General features: G+C 43.8%; 1 protein-coding gene across 3 annotated transcripts in view; it reads left to right on the forward strand.

Annotated features, from left to right (window-relative positions):
* JCAD (junctional cadherin 5 associated) overlaps nt 1-17,696 on the forward strand; it is a 66,971-nt gene extending 49,275 nt beyond the window's left edge. For 2 of the 3 annotated variants that reach the window (XM_064636502.1, XM_064636493.1), the window contains exons 2-4: nt 1,613-1,974; nt 8,177-11,832; nt 15,861-17,696. In XM_064636502.1, the coding sequence (XP_064492572.1) occupies nt 1,673-1,974; nt 8,177-11,832; nt 15,861-15,895 (3,993 nt within the window). In that variant the 5' untranslated portion in view covers nt 1,613-1,672 and the 3' untranslated portion in view covers nt 15,896-17,696. The other variant, XM_064636511.1, reaches the window with a different exon arrangement.
* The last annotated feature ends 1,311 nt before the right edge of the window (nt 17,697-19,007 follow it).

Raw genomic sequence — 19,007 nt, forward strand, 5'->3', positions numbered from 1 at the left:
TCATCTTCCTCCCATCATCATCTTTCTCACCCCTATGTATGACCTCTACCATTGTGTTTCAAGGGTAGATGTATCTATCTTGCAATATGTAGCAAAACCAAGGAAGAACTCAGCTCTGATAATAGGGGATATCAAGCTGACTTGCTAAAAAGCACAATGGACCTTACAATTAGCTTCTGCCATAAGTTACATTGTACCATACTCTAGCTGGTTTCACATCCTAATATGAGTTCGTTCTCACGCCTCTATGCTCCATTGATCATCTAATTCAGAAGTACCCCCCTTACATGAACAGACTCCTCCCTTTTTGCGTGCCCAAGGAGCGCATTAGAGACCAGCGTATAAAATGTACTTGCATGTCATGATCTTTGCAGAGACAGTCTCCTTTTGAGCAGCTGCCAGTGCTGGACTCATGATTCACAGGTGGACCTGCTACTGCTAAGGACATACAGTACTCACTAGGCATGTTAAATGAACTCCTCATGCAAGGAAAATCATCTTGTGTTTTATATTTTACGTAAAGAATTTATTTCTGTGCATTTTACCTCTTTATCCACCTTTTTTAGATTTCTTTTTTTCTGGTGACACAGTTCAAACAGGGAGGAATGTATCAGAACAGGTCCATTGTTTTGCATAACCTACAGTACAGAACGTTACCTTCCACTCGTTTTAAAACTCTGGAAGACTGAGTGTTCTGTAATTGCCATAATAAGCTGTGAGAGTGGTATAGACAATAGAGATTGTTTCTGGCCAACTAGTTCAGTTTACTGAATCTTTGCTCTAGTCAGTGCAGAATTGGGGGCTGTCACTGGGCAAGAAAAATCTTGACCATCCTGTGTCTTGGAAATCATTGAGACACAATAGAGGAGGCCATTGCAGATTGTTTCCAGTCATGTTACTCAGTGGAAATGTGCTGTAAAAACAGCATATTTATAATCTTAGGTTTTGTGTTATTCTAGCTGAGGACTGCAAATTTCCAATGGGCCAAGGCAGAGAGAATAGAAAGTAAGCTGTAAAAAAGACTGTTTAGCTGGGGTGTTGCACGATATTACCTGGGTTTCTCATGTGGTTGCATAATTCAGTTTTGTTCTTATGTATATTTTGTCATTGTTCATGTGAACTTTTTTTTTAATTGCAATAGGCAGACCTGTAGGGAGAGGCATATTGTCCTGTAATTCGCTCCCTCCTCCTGCAGCAACTTAAAACACAATATAGAACACACCTCTCCATGACTGGAGAAAAATAGTTTTCTAAGGAAATGTCTGCTAAGTTGTGGGTTTACCTCCAGTGCAAAGATTTTTTTGAGATCACGTTAGTGAAATCTGAAAGCTGCAATCACCAGTGAATTCTTGAGTGAAAGGGACTGAGTCAGCAGCAGCAGTGGCAGCATGGCATCTGCTGCTTGGCTGAGTGCAAGGAGGTGTATTGTCTAGGGAAAGCCATCACATGATTCATCAGCATCTGCATGCACTTTGCTTCATCTATTTTATTAAGAGGGTGGAAAACCGAGTCCAGGGGATGAGATTTTTAGCTTCAGTAGCCTAGCAGCTGATCAAAGATATCTTTCCTTGTTTTAAGCAGTCTTCTGCTTATTTTTGGTTTTGTTTTCTAGTGATGGGTCCAGCTGGAAAGAGCTTTCTGATGGCACAGCTGTGAGTGAAACCAGCACAACATGTTCAGTGTCGAGGACCTCCTGATTTCTCATGGATACAAATTGTCAAGAAATCCCCCTGTTTCATATGAGAACAGGTATGATGGATACCGGCATGAAGTCACAGGGAACAGATCTGCTCAGAGGTCAACACTGAATGGGTTTGAGGCAGAATCCAGAACTGGGGCCTACAGCAAGAAACCTCTGGTGAAAACCAACTCGAGCAGCACTGAAAGCAGCCATGGGAGCCAAGGGAGGCAAACAGGTCCTGGTTACCACCATGACCTTCAGGGTTTGTCCACTTTTCATACTTCAGAAGGGGGGTAAGTTTCAGCATCATGCCATGGCTTTGCTTTCTCTTTCTTTTGGTCCTGACAGGTAACTAACCACAAATCTAACCCTTAACACCATCTTCCTGTGATCCTTTCCTGCTCCCATCCTAGTGACCATTTCCATGCACTGGATGTCCACACGAAGCAGCGGCACATCCATTCACCTACTAGAGAAAGGCCTTTGGGAATACTGGGATGATTGGAAGTGGCTGCATGTGGGAAAATTTGATTTAATTATGTGGTCTGTATCAGAAAGGCCTTTCTGATAGGCTTAGGGAAGCTCAGTCCTAGTACAGGGAAAAGTAGGGGGAAAAGTTCTTCCTTTTCTTCAGTTTTAAAAAACTGAACTCAGCTTCTTCTGCCACATACACACTCCAGTTTTTGTTGCAGATTCAACCACGTGCAGCGTGGTGGGTGCAACACACCCACTTTTGATGGGTGTTCCTGTATGCACTGAGGACTTTCTTGTTTTCCTCAGGCCACTCTCATGGAGTAAGCATGAGAAGGTGCCTGTGCACTTCTTTTTAAAACGTCCCCAAGCCAGTGGAAGCTCTTGTCGTCACACCATAAAACGAGCTTGTACAATCGTGGTTGCTCGACGCCGAGTACGTGCACACCGGGGCTGGGGCCGGCTGGGCAGGAAGAGCTGTGTGTACACACCACTGCTTGGCCATTGTTCTGCAGCTATTTGAGTGCTGCAGATGAACAAAGGAAAGGGGCTCGAGCAGGACTGGAAGCCAGCCCAAGTATGACGATGGTTTACAAGGAAAAGCCCCTTCCTCCTGCCGAGTGGGCTTGAAACTGAAAGCAGGGCAAAACACTGTCACCTTGGGAGGTTGTCCTCTTACAAAGTCCTTCAGTAACGTAGCAAAGCCATGTGTCCCCTCACTGCTGGGCTTGTCTGCTCTTTCCCTTCATATCTCTTCCCCTTGCAAGCCTGTTTGCCTGGAGCGGGAATGGCTGCTGGTTGCCAGCTAGGATAATGGGCAGGAAGAGGTAAAGCCCTGTAAAGCAGTTGTAGGGCAGCAAGTCCCAGTCAAGGTGAAGGTTTGCAAGTGGAACCATCCATTCTAAAGAAGGAAGGACAGGACACAGGTTTAAAGGTAATAAGGAGGATCCTTCCTGGTGTGTTTTGGATGAAGTAAACTGGATGGCAAAAAAAGTGAGAGAAGATACTGAAAAAGAATGAAAGAGAAGAAAATTTTAAAGCAGGGTGAGAGAGGTGGTCTCTTTCTAATATCTCAAAATGCAAGGAGTGGAACCTGTCAGTCTACAGGATAGTTAAATATTGTATCCTGGTTTTTAAAAGTGGCTTTTCCACATAAAATAGGGAACATAACCCTGGAAATGGCTTTGTCATGCTTTCATAAAAATAGAAATATTTTCTTGATACTACTGTTACAGCAAAGTCTGCTTCCCAGTGAGCCTACTGGGAACTCTTGCAAGGCACTAGCATCTGGGAAAACCTTCATATCAGCCATCCCTTCCTTGCCGTGCCTGAGTGTGTGGAGTGCCTCCAGTGCGGAGCGTGACACAGCCGCGGCCCTGCTGGTCCAGGAAGGGAGGAGCAAGCTCCCTGGGCCGGATCCAGGGAAGCTGCAGCTGCAGCACTGTGGCACCTGTGTGTCAGCTCCTGAGCTCCAGGGTGATAATCCCTCTCCAGACCCATTCCCCTGCCCTGAGGAAGCACCTGAGGCACGGGGCTGCCATGTGAGTGTGAGCTGCTTTAAAACTGATGAGAAGATATTTGTGATGGCCCAGTTTGGAGTGTTTGGGCCTGTGGCAGTTGGGCCATAGTGAACTCCACCAGACATTTTGATATTGCTGCCTGGTTTCTGGACTGTTGTGGGAAATAGCCTTCTGGTTCTCAGGCTGGCAAAGAACTGCACATTGTAGAGACCTGGGGACCATTTGGGCCCAAAGAGGGGATGACCATCCAGCAAGATACTCTTTGGACATTACAGGCTGGTGCTGCTTTCCCAGCCAGCACAGTAGCAGGAGAGGGCCTGAAGAGGTGGTCTGTGTGTGTGTCCCAACTATCTTCACAGACAGTGACCAGCTCCACAGCAACTTGGAGCGTGGCTTAGGCTCCTGGGCCAGGGAATTAGCTACACCACACTTGTTCACACCACTGGTGTAGAAGAGCTAATCACCTCCTGTACACCACAGAAGTGAGTGATGTTGCCAACCTCGTGGCTGCCTTTGCCGGCAGGTTTGCAGGGCTTGGGGTGTTTTGTGATGGCAGGGCATGATGGTGTTGTCTCTGCTTATTAAGGTTGTTCTGCTAATTAAACCTTGCTGAGGAGGAGAGAGGCTTCATAGCAACTGCATGTGGGCACCACACCACCCGCTGCTCCTGCTTCACATGATGGGGGAGTGATGCCCTGGTGGAGTTGGGGAGTGGGGTTTTGCTCTATCCTGTTGTTCTTCAGGCAAAGTGTGAGGGAGCAGATGGTGGGAGGGCTGTCCTGGCTGTCCTTGCTTAACTGAGCATTCAGAGTCCTCAAAGTAAAGGTTTGGAAGAGGAGACAAGTTAAAGAATATGGGAAAGCTGACCCTTTCTGGGTAGAGATGAGAGGGTTCACAGAAGGAGGACTCCCTGCTGATTCTCTTCTGTGTGGAGAGAAGGGGCACTTTGCTTTGATGTTTGTATGGGAGGAGTTATGTTGGTAGGTAGCAAATTTAGAGATAAATAGATAACGTTGTTAATGAGAATATTTTCTGGAAAAATTAGAAAAGCGTACTGGTGTTCCGCAATGCTGAGTCTCAGAAGAGTGTATGTCGGGAGAGGATCCCAAAATAGAACAGAAGCTGCCAGTGTCCAGAAAAGCCCTGTGAAAATTTTTCCACCTTGCTGCCTTTCTAAGAGTGCCTCTTTGTTGGGCCCCAAAATCTGTGCCGGTGCCTGCAGCTCAGGCAGGGTGAACCAGTGAGTGCCCAACATCTACTGCTTGCGTGGTGTCAGTGAGCAACAGGGACAGACACTCTACAGATACCCCTGCACTGGCCTCATTCTCCAGGGTTTGGACTTCAAAGCCTGTGCCACACTCCTTCACTTTTGGCCCCATTATCTGCATCACATGAGGTCCTTCTGGTCCAGTGTCACCTTAGGGAACTGGGCAGCTTCAATCCACTGCTCTGAGCATGACAGCTCAGTGAAATGCAGTCATGCAGCCAGTGCAGGGTGGACTGATGGCCTCATTTCTTGTAAAGGACTAAAATTCATAGAAAGCTAGAAATAGTTTAAGGGTTTTACACAGTTTTAATTAGATTAATTTTATGTAGAATCAGTTCAAAGCACCTTGACAGCAAATGTGCTATCCATTAGAAGCAGACCAGTTAGGAAAGAGTTCATAATGTTAAAATCCACCTCCTTGGTCCCATGGGACCACTCTGTTCTCGGCACTTAAATCTCCACAGTTGGTCCCATGGGACTGCTCCATCCTTGGCACCTCTCCCAGCTGTGAGGTATCTGCAAGCTGCTGTGTCCGGGTGTGCATCAGTACCAGCACATCATGGAGAGACTGAATTGGGTAGCGGCACAGAGATGAGCTGCTACTAAGAGGGACTGCGTGGTCTTTTCACCGAATATATGTCATGGTCACAAAGACTGCACTATGACCAGTACTTGCTGTCCAGAGATGTGGCACTGCTGAGGCTGTAGTGAAACATATTGAACTTGGAGTGGCTCTTGGAAGCTTCCCCTTCCACCTCTTCATTGACTGCAAGACTCGGAAGTGTTACATGTCCTGGAAGGAGGCACTCTCTGCTGCATTTGTGGCCACAAGCTGTGATCATGCTGTGTTGCCCCACTTCCTCCTGCCTACCTGCCACCCCTGCATGCAGGTGTGAAGGAGCTGCTCTCCCAATGCTGGGAGCAGCGGAGACTTCAAGATAGAGCTAAACTGGAGGGTCCTTGGAGCATCCCCTTCCCACTGTGCAGTGCAGTCTCATCTTTTCCAGAGGTTTATGGGGTCCCTTATAGAGACTGTCTGTGTAACCATTTCTAGTGCCTTAGCCAGGAGCTAGAGAGGCTGATACTGTCTGTCCTTTGAATAGATCTTAGAAAAGATCAGGTTTAAAATGCTCTAAATACCGTCCTTTAAATGTCTTTTCTACATTCCTGTTTCAGTGATGACATAGTACAGGTTACATGGTGGTTTGTATCATGTTCTGAAGTTCATTACTGGAGCCTAGTTATTAACCTTTAAAAATAAATTTAATCTTTTAAGCAACTTTTAATAAATGGAGAAACAACCTTCCTATTGATAAGAATTTGGGTTTACTTTGTTTGTTTTTTTTAAATGGTGAATTAAGCTTTGCAACAACATCTCTGGAAATTTAAAAATCAAGATTTTTAGATGCTTTTCTAGGAGATGATACCACTGAAGCAGGAGTCATTTCAAAGAAGTCTAATGGCCTGCGCTGAACAACATGTCAAACTAAATAATTGTAATGGTCTCTTCTGATCTTGGAATCTATGACTGTGTACTTCCTGCAATTTCCGTAGACCCTTTTATGATGATAGATGAAATCAAACAGAAAGAGCAACCTGTCCCTTCCCTCCTCACTATTGCTAGACCCTGTTTCTTACCCCATTTTGTAAACACAGATACAAATGGTGCCACAGCAGTATGGGGGTGAAATGAAAAGGTAGAAGACAGCATTTGTCCAGCTGTATGTTTCCACATGGAAATGTTCATTGTTACTGCAATCAGCTTTCTGATATAGGAGGTGTCCTGTTATATCTCACTGATTAATGAAGACGTCTGTTGCTTCCTGGGGTTCAGCAATCGAACTGTATTTCGTGCTTCAGCAGCAGAACATTTTGTTCAGATGTTCAGTCTTAATCCAGTTGAATTAATATGAACAAGATGCTCCTTATCCCAGTTTGATTTTAAAACTTTTAGACTCACAGGATGAAGTTAATATACATTAAGAAAAATTGCTGTGGATTTGGATGGCTTAATTTTCCTTCTGAATTTTGACTTGTATTGTGTCTTCACAAACTCCTATTTAAACAGATCATTGTTTTTAGTAAAAAAAGAGCCAGATGACACTGTTTATATACCTTGGGGTGAAGAGAAAAGAAAGAAATTCTTTAGTTCTAAGTACATACTTGTCCTATTTCTGTCAATTTTGATTTTTCTTTCCAGTCTTATGCTGGTGGCAGCCACATAGTGTAAAGGCAGTTATATTGTTGGACACCTTAGGTACAAGAATAGCAGAATGCAATTCAGGTAGAAAATTAATTATTTATATAGAAGGGTACCAATTTTGTTCTGCAGTAATGTATAAAACAGTTTACATTCTGTTCAGAACACACAAAGAACCCATTCTGTTAATGTAAATCTGTGTTCTGAATTTCTAATCTGCAATAAAATGTCCAATGTCTTCCATATTTCAGTAATAGATTGTTGGAGGTAATCCCTCTTTTATTTTAAAAATTATACTTCTTTTGATGTATTTTACATTTTAAATATTGGTTCCGTCTTATTCAGAACTGTATTGATACATCACCATTGTTGTGACATGTGATTTAATCCAAAGCACTTCGAAGAATTTTATTCCCTTAGAAAGATGAACAAGAATCAATTCTGGAAATGACATGTTTAATTTCAGCACTTATGTTAGGATGCAAATCATGTTGCTGACAGAACGTATCTTAAATCTTACAGAATAGCTGTCTACCTGTTCTCCCTACCTGTGCTACCTGGAATCCTGTTAAACTTGCATACCACAGCAGTCTGTGGTATGATTTTGATTTAGCAGGGTGCAGAAGTAAGTTCAAGACAGTAATTTCTGGTTTTAGAATAGAATCAGAGAATGGCCTGGGTTGGAAGGAAGCTTCAAGATCATCTAGTTCCAAGCCCCCTGCTGTGGGCAGGGACAGTTTTCTAGTGTCCATCAGGGAGGACTGTGCATGTTTGCACAGCAGGTAACTGTGTCCATTTGTCTTTCTTTCTAACAGCTTTGCATAGCTAACAACATGTCAAAAGAGCTTCTGTCCCTTCCTTTACTCACGTTAATGACTGACTTTTAAATCCTCTCATTAAAATCAGTCATCTGGTTGCAAATAGATTACACAAACCCCATTGGCATAACTCATCATTTGACCTCCTAGTGGCCTTATCCATACAAGAAAGAAAGGGCACCTGTGCACGCTGCCTCTGATGCTGTGGTTTTTTTTCAGGGTTTGTGACAGGCCTCATTTAGCACGGTCTTCCCAGCCCAAGACTGATAAAGATCTCGCCTACTGGAGAAGACGAGGACAGGACTTCAGTGTGCTACTAGGCTATTCCCAGAAAGCCACTGTGGAAATGAAAAGCCTGGCTGCAGCCCCGGGGGCACCCCGGCACCCCAAGGAGAATCAGCTGAAGGTGGGGACAGGAGCAGGGTATGTCAGGCGAAGCGGCTTGCAGGAGAGCTGTGAAGTGCCCAGTGACTGTAAATGGCAGAATCTGGGAATGGAAAGCTGGAACCAGCCAAAAAAGGTAGGGAGGCAAATGTCCGAGGGTGACAGGGAGAAGCTGCTCCAAGAGCTGTATTCACTGACTCTGGGAGACAACGTACTCAGCACCCACAGCAAGGGGAAATCACAGTCATTGCCGAGGGTCCTTTCACCTGAGAGCATGAGGTGTGTGGAAATACCCTCCCTGACCAACAGTAACAACTCGCTCAGTGTAACTAAAACTCCCTCCTATTCCCCAAACAGACTGAGTGTGGAACCAGCCAAGCACCATGGAACGGGAGGCCATTTCCTTCCCCTGGTGAAACCCAAGTATGGGAGACCTCTCAAGCCTCCATCCTATGAACTGCAGCGGCAGACTAGGGCACCTGCAGAAACCGTGGGTTTCCAGGACCACTACCAGAAAGATGAACCCACCTCCTACTTAGCCAAAGTTAATGAGCCAAGGCAAGATGTTTGCATTCCAGACTCTGGTTTGGAGCCCCCCGTGTACGTACCTCCTCCTTCTTACAAATCCCCACCTCACCAAACCGTGACCCCACGTTCCCCCAGTGAAGTGCCTAACGCCGACACGTGCGCCAGCAGCGATCCACAGGGTGCTGCAGAGCGGGTCGTCCCCTGCCAACGACCAGCCATGAATACTTCTGAAGTGGTGGGTGACCCTTGCAAAGACAACCATTTTCCTCATGGGAAGCAAAGCCATGCAAGGCGCCCTGCTGACCACCTGCGTTCTGTCCAGTACATTCCCTTTGATGATCCTCGGATACGACATATTAAAATTGCACCACTGGAAGGTCTGCAGGACAACGCTAAATACACTGAAAATGCATGTAGTCCCAGTTCTGGTGCTTTGCAAGAGAGAAATCTTGAAGTACAGTACAACAGTGCCTTTGTGGATGCATCAAACTTGTCCAGTTCTGGAAAGGGAGAAAGAACTTCCTACAGCTCCACCCATAGCAACAGATGGTTGGCACCGTCCATCCGAGATCAGGAAAATTGTGCCTTGCCGGACCAAAGAGACAATTGTAGTGCAACTAATCACAGCCCCCGTAACGAAGCCAGCACAGAGTACGCGAAAGGCAAACTTTCTGTAAGAAATTCACATATGGACAGCACCTGTGAGACTGTTACAAAAGTGAAAAAGTTTGAACCTGGAACTGGCATGCAGAGCAAAAAGAGTTCAAAGAAAAAAATGAATGAAACTATATTTTGTTTGGTCTCTATCCCAATTAAATCAGAATCCAATCTGCCAGATACAGATAGGAACAACAACATAACCCAGAGCCCTGATAAGAATGGGTTTGATAACAATGGGGCTTTGCAAGAACAAAGTCTCTTAAGTATGTCTTCAACGGACTTGGAGTTACAAGCGCTTACAGGAAGCATGACCAATAAAAATGAGTTACAAAAACAAGAGCTGTGGAGACCAGAAGAGTTCAAACAAATGAATGACCTCAGGTTTATTCAGCCTACAAAACACAGAGAGCTCAAATATTCTGGCTCCTGGCCAGGTGATCAGTACAAAGACCAGCAGACACAGACCAGTTTCAGTGAAGAACCCGAAAGCCCGCAATTTTTACATGGTACAAAGCCTGGGCAGCTTGACAGTAGCAATCTGCTGTCTCCAAAACGCCTGGGATGTACAGCATCCACGATAGGGGCAAAACAGACAGGGTCACCTTCTGAAGAGAGAGGCTGCAGGCAGAGCAGTTATGGTATGAAGGGTCAGATGTACCTCAGCCAGTCTAGCAACAGTGCATTTTCCAGGACTGCCACCTCAGGCCTTCAGACTCCCTCCCCAAAAGCCCACCACAGCCAGCTTGTGCCTGCCCAGGAGAGGGAAAATGGCCTTCTTTCCAAGGGAGATGTAATTAAGGGAGAACCAAGTGCTCCCTGCAACAGTAAAGAGCTGTTTGGGCAGTTCCTGTTGAAACCTGTAAGTCGTCGTCCATGGGATGCAATAAGTGAGCTAGAAAGTTTTAACAAGGAGCTGCAAGGGCAGGAGGAGAGCACAAGCAGTGAAGAAGACTTGGAAAGTGCTGCAGCCTCTCTGCAGGCAGGTGCCCTTATGCAGAGGAGGACATCCAGAAATGAGAAATCAAACCAGGAGCCAAAACATGGTGGGAAATCAGAACTGGTTATGCCAGAGGTGGCTGTATTTAGGTCAGGAAGAGTTAAAAGTAAGTCTGAAAGTTGGAGTATGGGGACAGAGCATGGTGTTGAGCCAAGCTATGTTGGCTCTAAAGGCTCCTCGCATCCAGGAGGGAGCAGTGAAAGAGTCAGGCCAGCAGATGGAAGTCTGATAACAGAAATGGGGACAGGGGAAGCCAAGAGCAGCATGAGCAAGCAGCCAGTTCATGTGGGCCCTGTCAAGAGAGCTTTGTCCAGTAGCTCAAGCAGTTCATGTCACAGTAATCCTTTCAATAACCCTGTCTTGCAGGAGATGAGTGAAGACCAAAATTACCTAGACTTTGTTAAACTGAGCAAAGGTGCAACTCCCACAAATAATACAGTATTAGAGAGAGGCTCGGTAGTACATTTGTCACTAACGAAAAGGAACCAAGGGTGCTCTGAGCCAGATTTGAGGTCAGTGGGACTTGATGTGGCCCCAGAACCTGGTGCTAACAACTCTGATCACTCTTCAAATGCAAATGCAGTGGAAATCCCCGTGAATGAGTCATTGCAGGCAAGAGCTGCAAGAATTTTAGGTATAGATATAGCAGTGGAGTCTCTCCTTCCAGATGACCATGTTGGGCCCCACCCAGGCACTAGTCCTGCAAATGGGGCTCAGGACTTTGAGTCATCATCAGTGGAAAGCACAGTAAGTGACAAAGAAGGAAAAAAGGAGGATTCTTATGAAGGCAGACGAAAGTGTGGCTGGACAGAGAGTGCTCTCTTTGTCAGAGCTGCAGGACGATCTTTACACCCTGATGAATGCCAGACCACTCACCAGGAAGCCAGTGCTAAAACACGGGTAACTGAGCAAGTTCTTGAAAAACCTGTGAGTCCCAGCCAAGGTGAGGACCAAAACTTGGTTTGCAAGTCACCTGTGTATCAGCATTCAGAAAAGAGAGTGAGAAGCACCTCGAAGGTGATAGAGACACTTCAAGGCAAGCTCACCTCTCCTCCAAGCCGGACTGCCATGGATCGCTTAGTGCGGATGAAAGAAGTTGACTCTGTGTCCCGGATGAGACGTCTGAGCATTAAGAGCGCAGACTCGGGAGAGGAGGTCGATGAGGAGAAGCTGTCAAAGGTACAAGAGGAGAGAGGAAGCAAACTGGCAAGCTCAGGGGCTGTTTCCAAGCGTGTTATCTCTCTCAGTGAAAATGGATGTTTGGGTGGAATGGACAAGAAGAAGATCAGCAGAGATTTTTCTTTAGGTAAGACCCTATCGTGGGAGATCCAGATGGGTACTCTTTCCTTATGTAACGGGCATGATCGGTTTGCTTATGCCCACATATACTGCTCAAATAGTAACAGGCTGTAGGTGGTACCACCCTCATCTGGGAGCCACCCACTTTGCTCTCCTTGTGGAAAAGATGAGTGTTCTCTGATCCCATTTTAGGAATAGTTACTGTAAAACTCACTTGTGATACTGAAACTCATTCACAGAGACTGGAGTGCTCTCTACGGTCTCATCTCTGTCTAATTGTTTCAGGGAATGGTCAGGCTAAAACAGTGGAGTTCCAAGACAGTCACTCTGGTGCCAGTGTTTGGGAACACGTGGTGATTTAATCATAGCCTCTCCTTGAATGCCAGTTTTTTCCCTCCCTAATACCTAAATAGACACATACTATATCATAGTTCATAAGAAACTAAAAATAAAAATCTGATGTACTTCTATGAAGCCTCTGGGAAATGGCTGCATTCAGAGGCCTGGAAAATTCTCTCTCTCTCATGAATATTTTCCAGATCAGATGTTGAGAATAACTGTTAACCCCAGGTCAAACGGAAACTTGACTTTTTCAGTGAACACCTTTTTTTCCCTATTTTTTGGTGTTCCTCATCTCTCGAAAGCATATAAACTTGTGTAGTCCATATGCATCCCAAAAGTAACACAAGCTGTTCTCTCATCAAAACTGTTTTCATACAGCATTGTGTTGAACGACTGAAAATCAGTTGTTGCCATAGCTCTCTGTAAAGGGATAAATCTCCCAGGCCACCTGCCTAGTCCATTAAATTAATTGGAGTGAGCAAATGTACGGTGTGAAAGTTGTTAAATTAGCATCAATCTCCTCCTCCTTTTTCCATCCTCTCTGTAACAGCTAACACTTTACCTTGAAATCTGCACAAGTTATTCATTAAACCTCATCAGTATAAATCTGTTCACAGTTTTCCAGTACAGAGGGACTGGAATTAAATGGAGTATACTCTAAACTGAATTTAGGCATTTCCATCTGAAGAGAAATGCTTGTATGAGTTCGAAGTATTGACTCCTGCAGTCTTGCAGCCTTTCCCTTCATGTCTTTTTCTGTATCCTACATCTTTGTCTCTCTCTGCTCTGAACTGTATTTCTCTAGACCAGATTTTCCAAACAGGCTAATTCAGCTTTCTTGTACCCATCAGGTCTAGTATGCACCACATGCATTTCATATGCTTTTCTCCCTTGGGGTTTCTGCTGGAGTGAAGAAAATATCTGTTGTGGTGACATGACTTCAGGGATGTATCAAAACAGATTGTGTGCATTTTATTGGAGAGTTATTCTGCAGTAAATTAGGTCTAAATTTATCCCTCTTGCTGACAATGCTAGGCTTGTGTTCTGCAGAGTGTTCCCATTGCAGCAGTTCCCTCACAGCCATAACAGCCCTCACCATGTCTGGATGGCAGGGATTTCCTTTCCTGCTGCACACATTCAGTACCGAAGGGTAACACACACTCACGTGGGGTGGGCAGGCAGCTCCTCCACTGACCTCTTCCCATTCAAAGAGACCCTAATTTGTCAATGGCCACAAAATCTTCACCTTACTTTAACAGCGCAGGGCTGAAGATTTGTGTTTATAGAAAGGCCTGATGTTGTGTCTTCCTCTGTTAAATCTCACTGCAGCTTCCAGACTAGCCCATTGGTACAACTGTAAGCCCAAATGAGAATTAATCCTGGAAAATCATTGTATTCATTGGTTTTAAAGAGCAAATATTCCATTCTAAAAGGCCATTCTATTTGAAACGAGGTAGGGTTAGTCTTATAATTGCAGACTGGGCCTGTCGCAGAGGCTGGAGCCCTTAGCAGAAACAGGCTTTCACATGTATAATGTAGCTTGGCAGAGGAACAGTCATCTCAGAGTAAGAGCTCTGCCAAAGCTCAGTGCAAGAAGCTCATCTTACTATGCAAATACTGCCATTAGAAGAACATCTCCAAGTGTTCTCAAATGCATTGGATGTCTTTTCTCCTTTGCTGTTTGAAGACATGGGGCTGCTAATCTGGCTTTGTTTCTGTAGAGCGCATTTTGAATGAGCTTAACCAAATGTTGAATAAACATTTCTGTTTCAGTGCTAGAACTCCAGTGTCTCTACCCCTCAGAAAGGTGACATAGCCTGGCAGTCTGACACTTTTGTGTCCTTGTTTAGGTGCTGAAAGCATGAGTAAGCATAAGTAAGGGAATAAACTTACAGGGAGCCATCCAGAGGCTCCATGTCTTGTAGCCTGATTTTATCCCTCCCTCCCCACCCCTACCCCTGTCCTGCCACTCCCTGAAACAGTGAGCACCTGCAATTTTGTGGGGAATTCTCATAATGTGAATGTGTCTGACCTTAGGAAAATCAAGTTTCTGAAATGCAAATTCGTTTTTATTCTTAGGTCAACCTGTCACAGAATAGTTCAGAATTTTTGTATGTTCTAGCAGTTTAGATGGCAAAATATTTACAGTAGAAAAAATATTACTGCTTTAGAGGCACCTTCCCACACCATCTGTGCATTAAGCTTAGAAAGATGCAGCATTATCCTGGAGTGCCCTAGCCCTCAAAAACTTTTTTCCTGTTGATTTTTTTTGCATTCATATGGTGTCTGTTTGGAAATACCAAAAGAAGCTTAGCAGTGATAAACAATTCTGAAATGATTGGTGTTGCTGGCACAGACGCCTTTCTTGGCCAGCCTATCAATTTGAGGAGGGTGGGCAAGAGCAGTGATAAAGGATTCTGCACCAGGAATCCACCCAATGGGGACAAATCCAGAATTCCTTTCTTAGTCAGTCCCCCCCTTGACATGAGTCTGGATGCTGCAGATGGACACTTGCACACGGAAGCAAAAATTTCCCTTGGGGATTTTTATGCTTGTTTGAATGAAGACATTCACTCACATCAACATGAAAGTCCTGAGGATGAACGTTTTACTCCAAAGTGTGATATTTATGTGTGGAACTGTTTTCATGCTCAGCTGTTTAAATGCGAGTGCTGTGGGAGTACAGCCCACGGGAGGGACGTTTAAGGTTAGCACAGATACTCGGGTTGCGTAAGAGCAGCAAGTAGCACACGGCAGCACAGGCTGCAGTGCCGGTTTGTCCAGGCCCCTCTGCGCCTACAGACTCCTCTGCAGGTAGCTGTGGTTCCTCCAAGCCATGACTGTGCATCCCAAGGGTAAGTCAGGCACCTGCATGATGGCACTGGGGAGGCAGACCGCACAAGGCAAAGCCTTTTCATTGCAATCCTATCCCAGAGTCACAAGGGTGAAGGACGAGGCTCATGTCTGCTCACTTTGTGGCCAACACTAGGATCAATCCAATAAAAAAATCTGATAGAAGAGTGTCCCTTGGGGATTTGGGAAAAGGAAAGGCAGCGTGTGGTATGTCCTGTGAACTGACAGGAGGTAGGCTGAAAATGAAGAACAGTGTTAGTAAGCCAGTCCAGTGCTTTAGTGAATAAGGTTCAAAATGTGAGCTGCGGTTTTGCAGACTGAAGTGAGACAGCCATAGTGATGCAACACAGCTGTGCTTTCCTATTTTCTGTTGAATTAATCTGAAACCAAGGATTTGCAATCGAACGAAAAGACCCTGATGTCTGCATGGCATAATCACTCCTTCAGCTAGCCTTAAACACCCTGCTAGGATCTTTAAAGCATTTACTGCTCCTTCATCTTCAGTACAAGGGAGAGCAAATCTTATGTCTTTTTCTCCCTGTCAAAGCATCTGAGAACTAGAAGTAATCACTCAGCATTCAGTGTGCTTGTTCCTACCTACCAAAGGCTTCCCAAATTCTATCTCCATGCATTTGATCAAACTTGTTCCCAAATTACACTGGTATAAACACAGAATTTGGGTCAGGAATGCGATATGTATCTTTAAGGTGCTAAGTCCATTATCAGCTTCTTTTTTTTTTTTTAATAAAAGGTAGGGAAAACATGTCTCATTTCGACAGCTAGTAATACTGAATAGATTTCACAATACATTATTAATAGTGCTTTCTTGTTTTGTTCCAGATACCTATGACCCCACCAAAGTTGAAAAGGTGTGACATTAATGAAGAGGAGAATAGAGAGATTTCTGCTCTACTAAGAATGTTTCACTGATTTTTTTTTTTTCTGGGTGCTTTTTGTTTGGTTTTTGTTCTTTAATGTTTGGAAATTGTCTCCATTTGTGATGTTCATGGTGTACTGACAATGCCTTTACCACTGCCACTAGGAATTAGCTATTCATATCTGAAAATGTTGCGGAGACCACAGAAAAATCTGACTTCGACATTGGAACCATCTGGCTTTGTAGCATTTAAGACAATACCTACCATTGGCAAAGAGTTTTCATCTGAACTGTATTTCAGTCTTCAGCAGGGATGGTGAAATTTATAAAGTGAGGTGTTACATTAGTGTAAATGTAAACATGTGAGATTAGTGAAATGATTTTTAAAAGAATGTGAATCTATAAGCTAAACTTCTAAGTATCTACATTCTAAACTTTGTTTAACTCAATGGAGTTTTGGCCATAAGTAGAAAGTGCTGCTGCACTATGTAGGGGAAGGAATGTGAAAGAGTAGCAAAGACTGATTTTGAGATTATTTCTGACTTCCAGAGTTTGAATTTACTTGGATTAAATACTTGCCACCTAGAGAGAAGAAAAACAAAAACCCAAAAGCTTCTAAAAGATGGAAGACTTTTGTAGTACAGTGTACAGAACATGTAATTATAGTAGCTGGCAACTAGTGTTTCAAACCAATGCAAAGTATACCACTGGCTGTTTTGCACTCAGTATTACCTATTTTTGTTTTGCTGTTTAGAAATTCTTTATATGAAAGAATAGTAGCTGGTTTAAAATAGCCCATTTTAACAAAGTAACTATATTTCTTGTTACAGAATACTATCTATTTTTCTACGATGTAAACAATTGCTAACAAGTGGCAAGTATAAAGAAGTATTATTATTATTATAATTATATTTTAAGAAGACTTATTCCTCTGAGTGAAGGTGCCCCAAGCAGATTTCACTTGTTTATCTTAATGCTCACACCATATTGCCACCTACTCAGTAGTGCTACCTTATTTTGTTCTAAAAAAGCCATCTATCTATGTATGTATGTCCTACAGGGTTAATTTCTATTTTTTCCCACTCAATCCTTGGATCGTTCTTGGAGCCACTTTCTGAAACACAGCTGAGAAATGTCTAGGCTGGTGTTGCTGACATTCCATTCCTGGGACATTCATTACCAAAAAGTGAGTTTGGATCTTTGTCCCAGTGTCACTGAATGGCTCAGATAAAATACCTGCTTTCTTTCTTATACTTTGTTCCCTTTTGCAGATTATGAGTTTGGATACGGCCAGTGTACAAAAATAAGCAAAACTGGGTTTAATTCTTCCCTGAAGTCAACAGTGTTGCTGGGGAGAAGTTCAGGTGTCTTCTTGATGGCATTTAATACATGGCTTTAAATATATTTTATCTGCACACACAAATGCATGAATGACAGAATTTATAATAAAGCCTGTGCATTCTGCCCTTTGATCCTGAATTAGCCTGCTTAGTATCTGTGTCTTAAAAGCCTTTATGTCCATTCCTGTATGGTTTTTTTTGTAAGTACATGTGTACTAACATTATTCTGATGACTTGTTCATGTACTTCACCAGTCTATTCTACTGGCGTTTTCTGGTTTCTAGCATAATTTTATTTTTTAAAGTCTTCTAATTTCATGAAATATTTTTTCCTAAGTCTGTAATTTGGAAAGAACGATGGGGAAAAACACTCATCCTGTGTTTTGGCAGCAAGAATTTCTTGTCTGTAACACATGATTCTGTTACATATGGACTATTTAAAGCTTGCTTGAAAGGAAAATGTGGTGTATAATTTATTTTATTAACTCCTGTGCATGATGTGCAGCAATACTTGTTGACAAACTGTTCCTACCACTCTTACTATATTCACCTTTCTTCATCACCATCTAGGACATCTAGGGGCTTGTAAATAGCTACAAAGCATGTTTTGCCCCCTCCCCCCCTCCTCCCAGCCAATACCCCTGACCTGAATCCTGCCCAGTTCTGAAAGAACTCCAACTCTTGTCATCCCACTTACCAGTAAAGCTGAGATGCCTAGCAATTAATTGAAAGTTTTAATTTATCCTTGATTTCTGGAGAACTGTAAATGGTCCCATATAACCAGTCCTGCTACCTTGGAACAAAAGTTTTCTGTGCATTTTATTTCCTTCTTATGGGAGTGGGTTAATTGATTCTGCAATATGTCTGTTTCATCAGTCATGTCAAGTAATTACTTTTTCAGTGCACATAAAGACACAAATTAAAAAAAGAAAGGAGACAATATTGCAGGGAAGGTTTTATTGGCCAAGAATAAGAAATTAAAATGTAAAAAGTGGGTAAGCTTTGTTTTGTAGTAGTATGTGACTGACCAGTGGATGAAAGAGTAGAGTTAGTGCTGCTTTAAAAATCATGTATTCCTCTAATGACACTGGTAGTTTCATTTGGTACTATGATACAGACAACTGAGAAATACATGGGGTACAGTTTTCTGAACGATTGTGCCTCAGTGTTTCTAGAGTGCCTATGCCATGGGTAAATATCAGCTATTGGAATGGGCTGGATGGTACCGTAGCTGAACCACCTTTCCAGAAACCCTTTGCCAGTTTGCAAACAGCAGTGAACAGAAAGCCCCTTTTACACCACATGTGGTTAAAAAACAGTAAATGGTGACTTCCAGTGCCTGTCTCAATGGGTGCATAAAACTGTCTTGGCAACAGCTGTCACTGGAAATGGCAAGAGCAGGAGCTCAGGGCTGGGCGGGTGCAGAGGTGGAGGATGCAGCAGGCCAGGCTGCTTCCAGTGCCTCCTGCAGTGCAACAGTGAAAAGTGAGGAACTTTGTTCTCAGGAGGAAGAGCAGAGCTAGATCCTCAGAAATTATGCTTTTACAGGCTGCTGTGTACCCAGCTTGTGCTGCTGCCGTGCTGCTGCAGCTGTGGAAGCTGGGGTCAGGGAAGATACTGGTTTCATGAGCATTTCCAGAAAGTCGTGCAGAAAAAAAACCACAAACCTGCCTGGCTTATACATTTTTAAAAATGTTTAATGGAGAGACTCCTCAGGAGCTGGATAGCTAAAGAGGACCTGCTGTCTCCTTCCCTTAGCCGTGTTGAAATC

This window comes from Pseudopipra pipra, chromosome 1, assembly GCF_036250125.1.
Source record: "Pseudopipra pipra isolate bDixPip1 chromosome 1, bDixPip1.hap1, whole genome shotgun sequence".
NCBI lineage: Eukaryota > Metazoa > Chordata > Aves > Passeriformes > Pipridae > Pseudopipra > Pseudopipra pipra.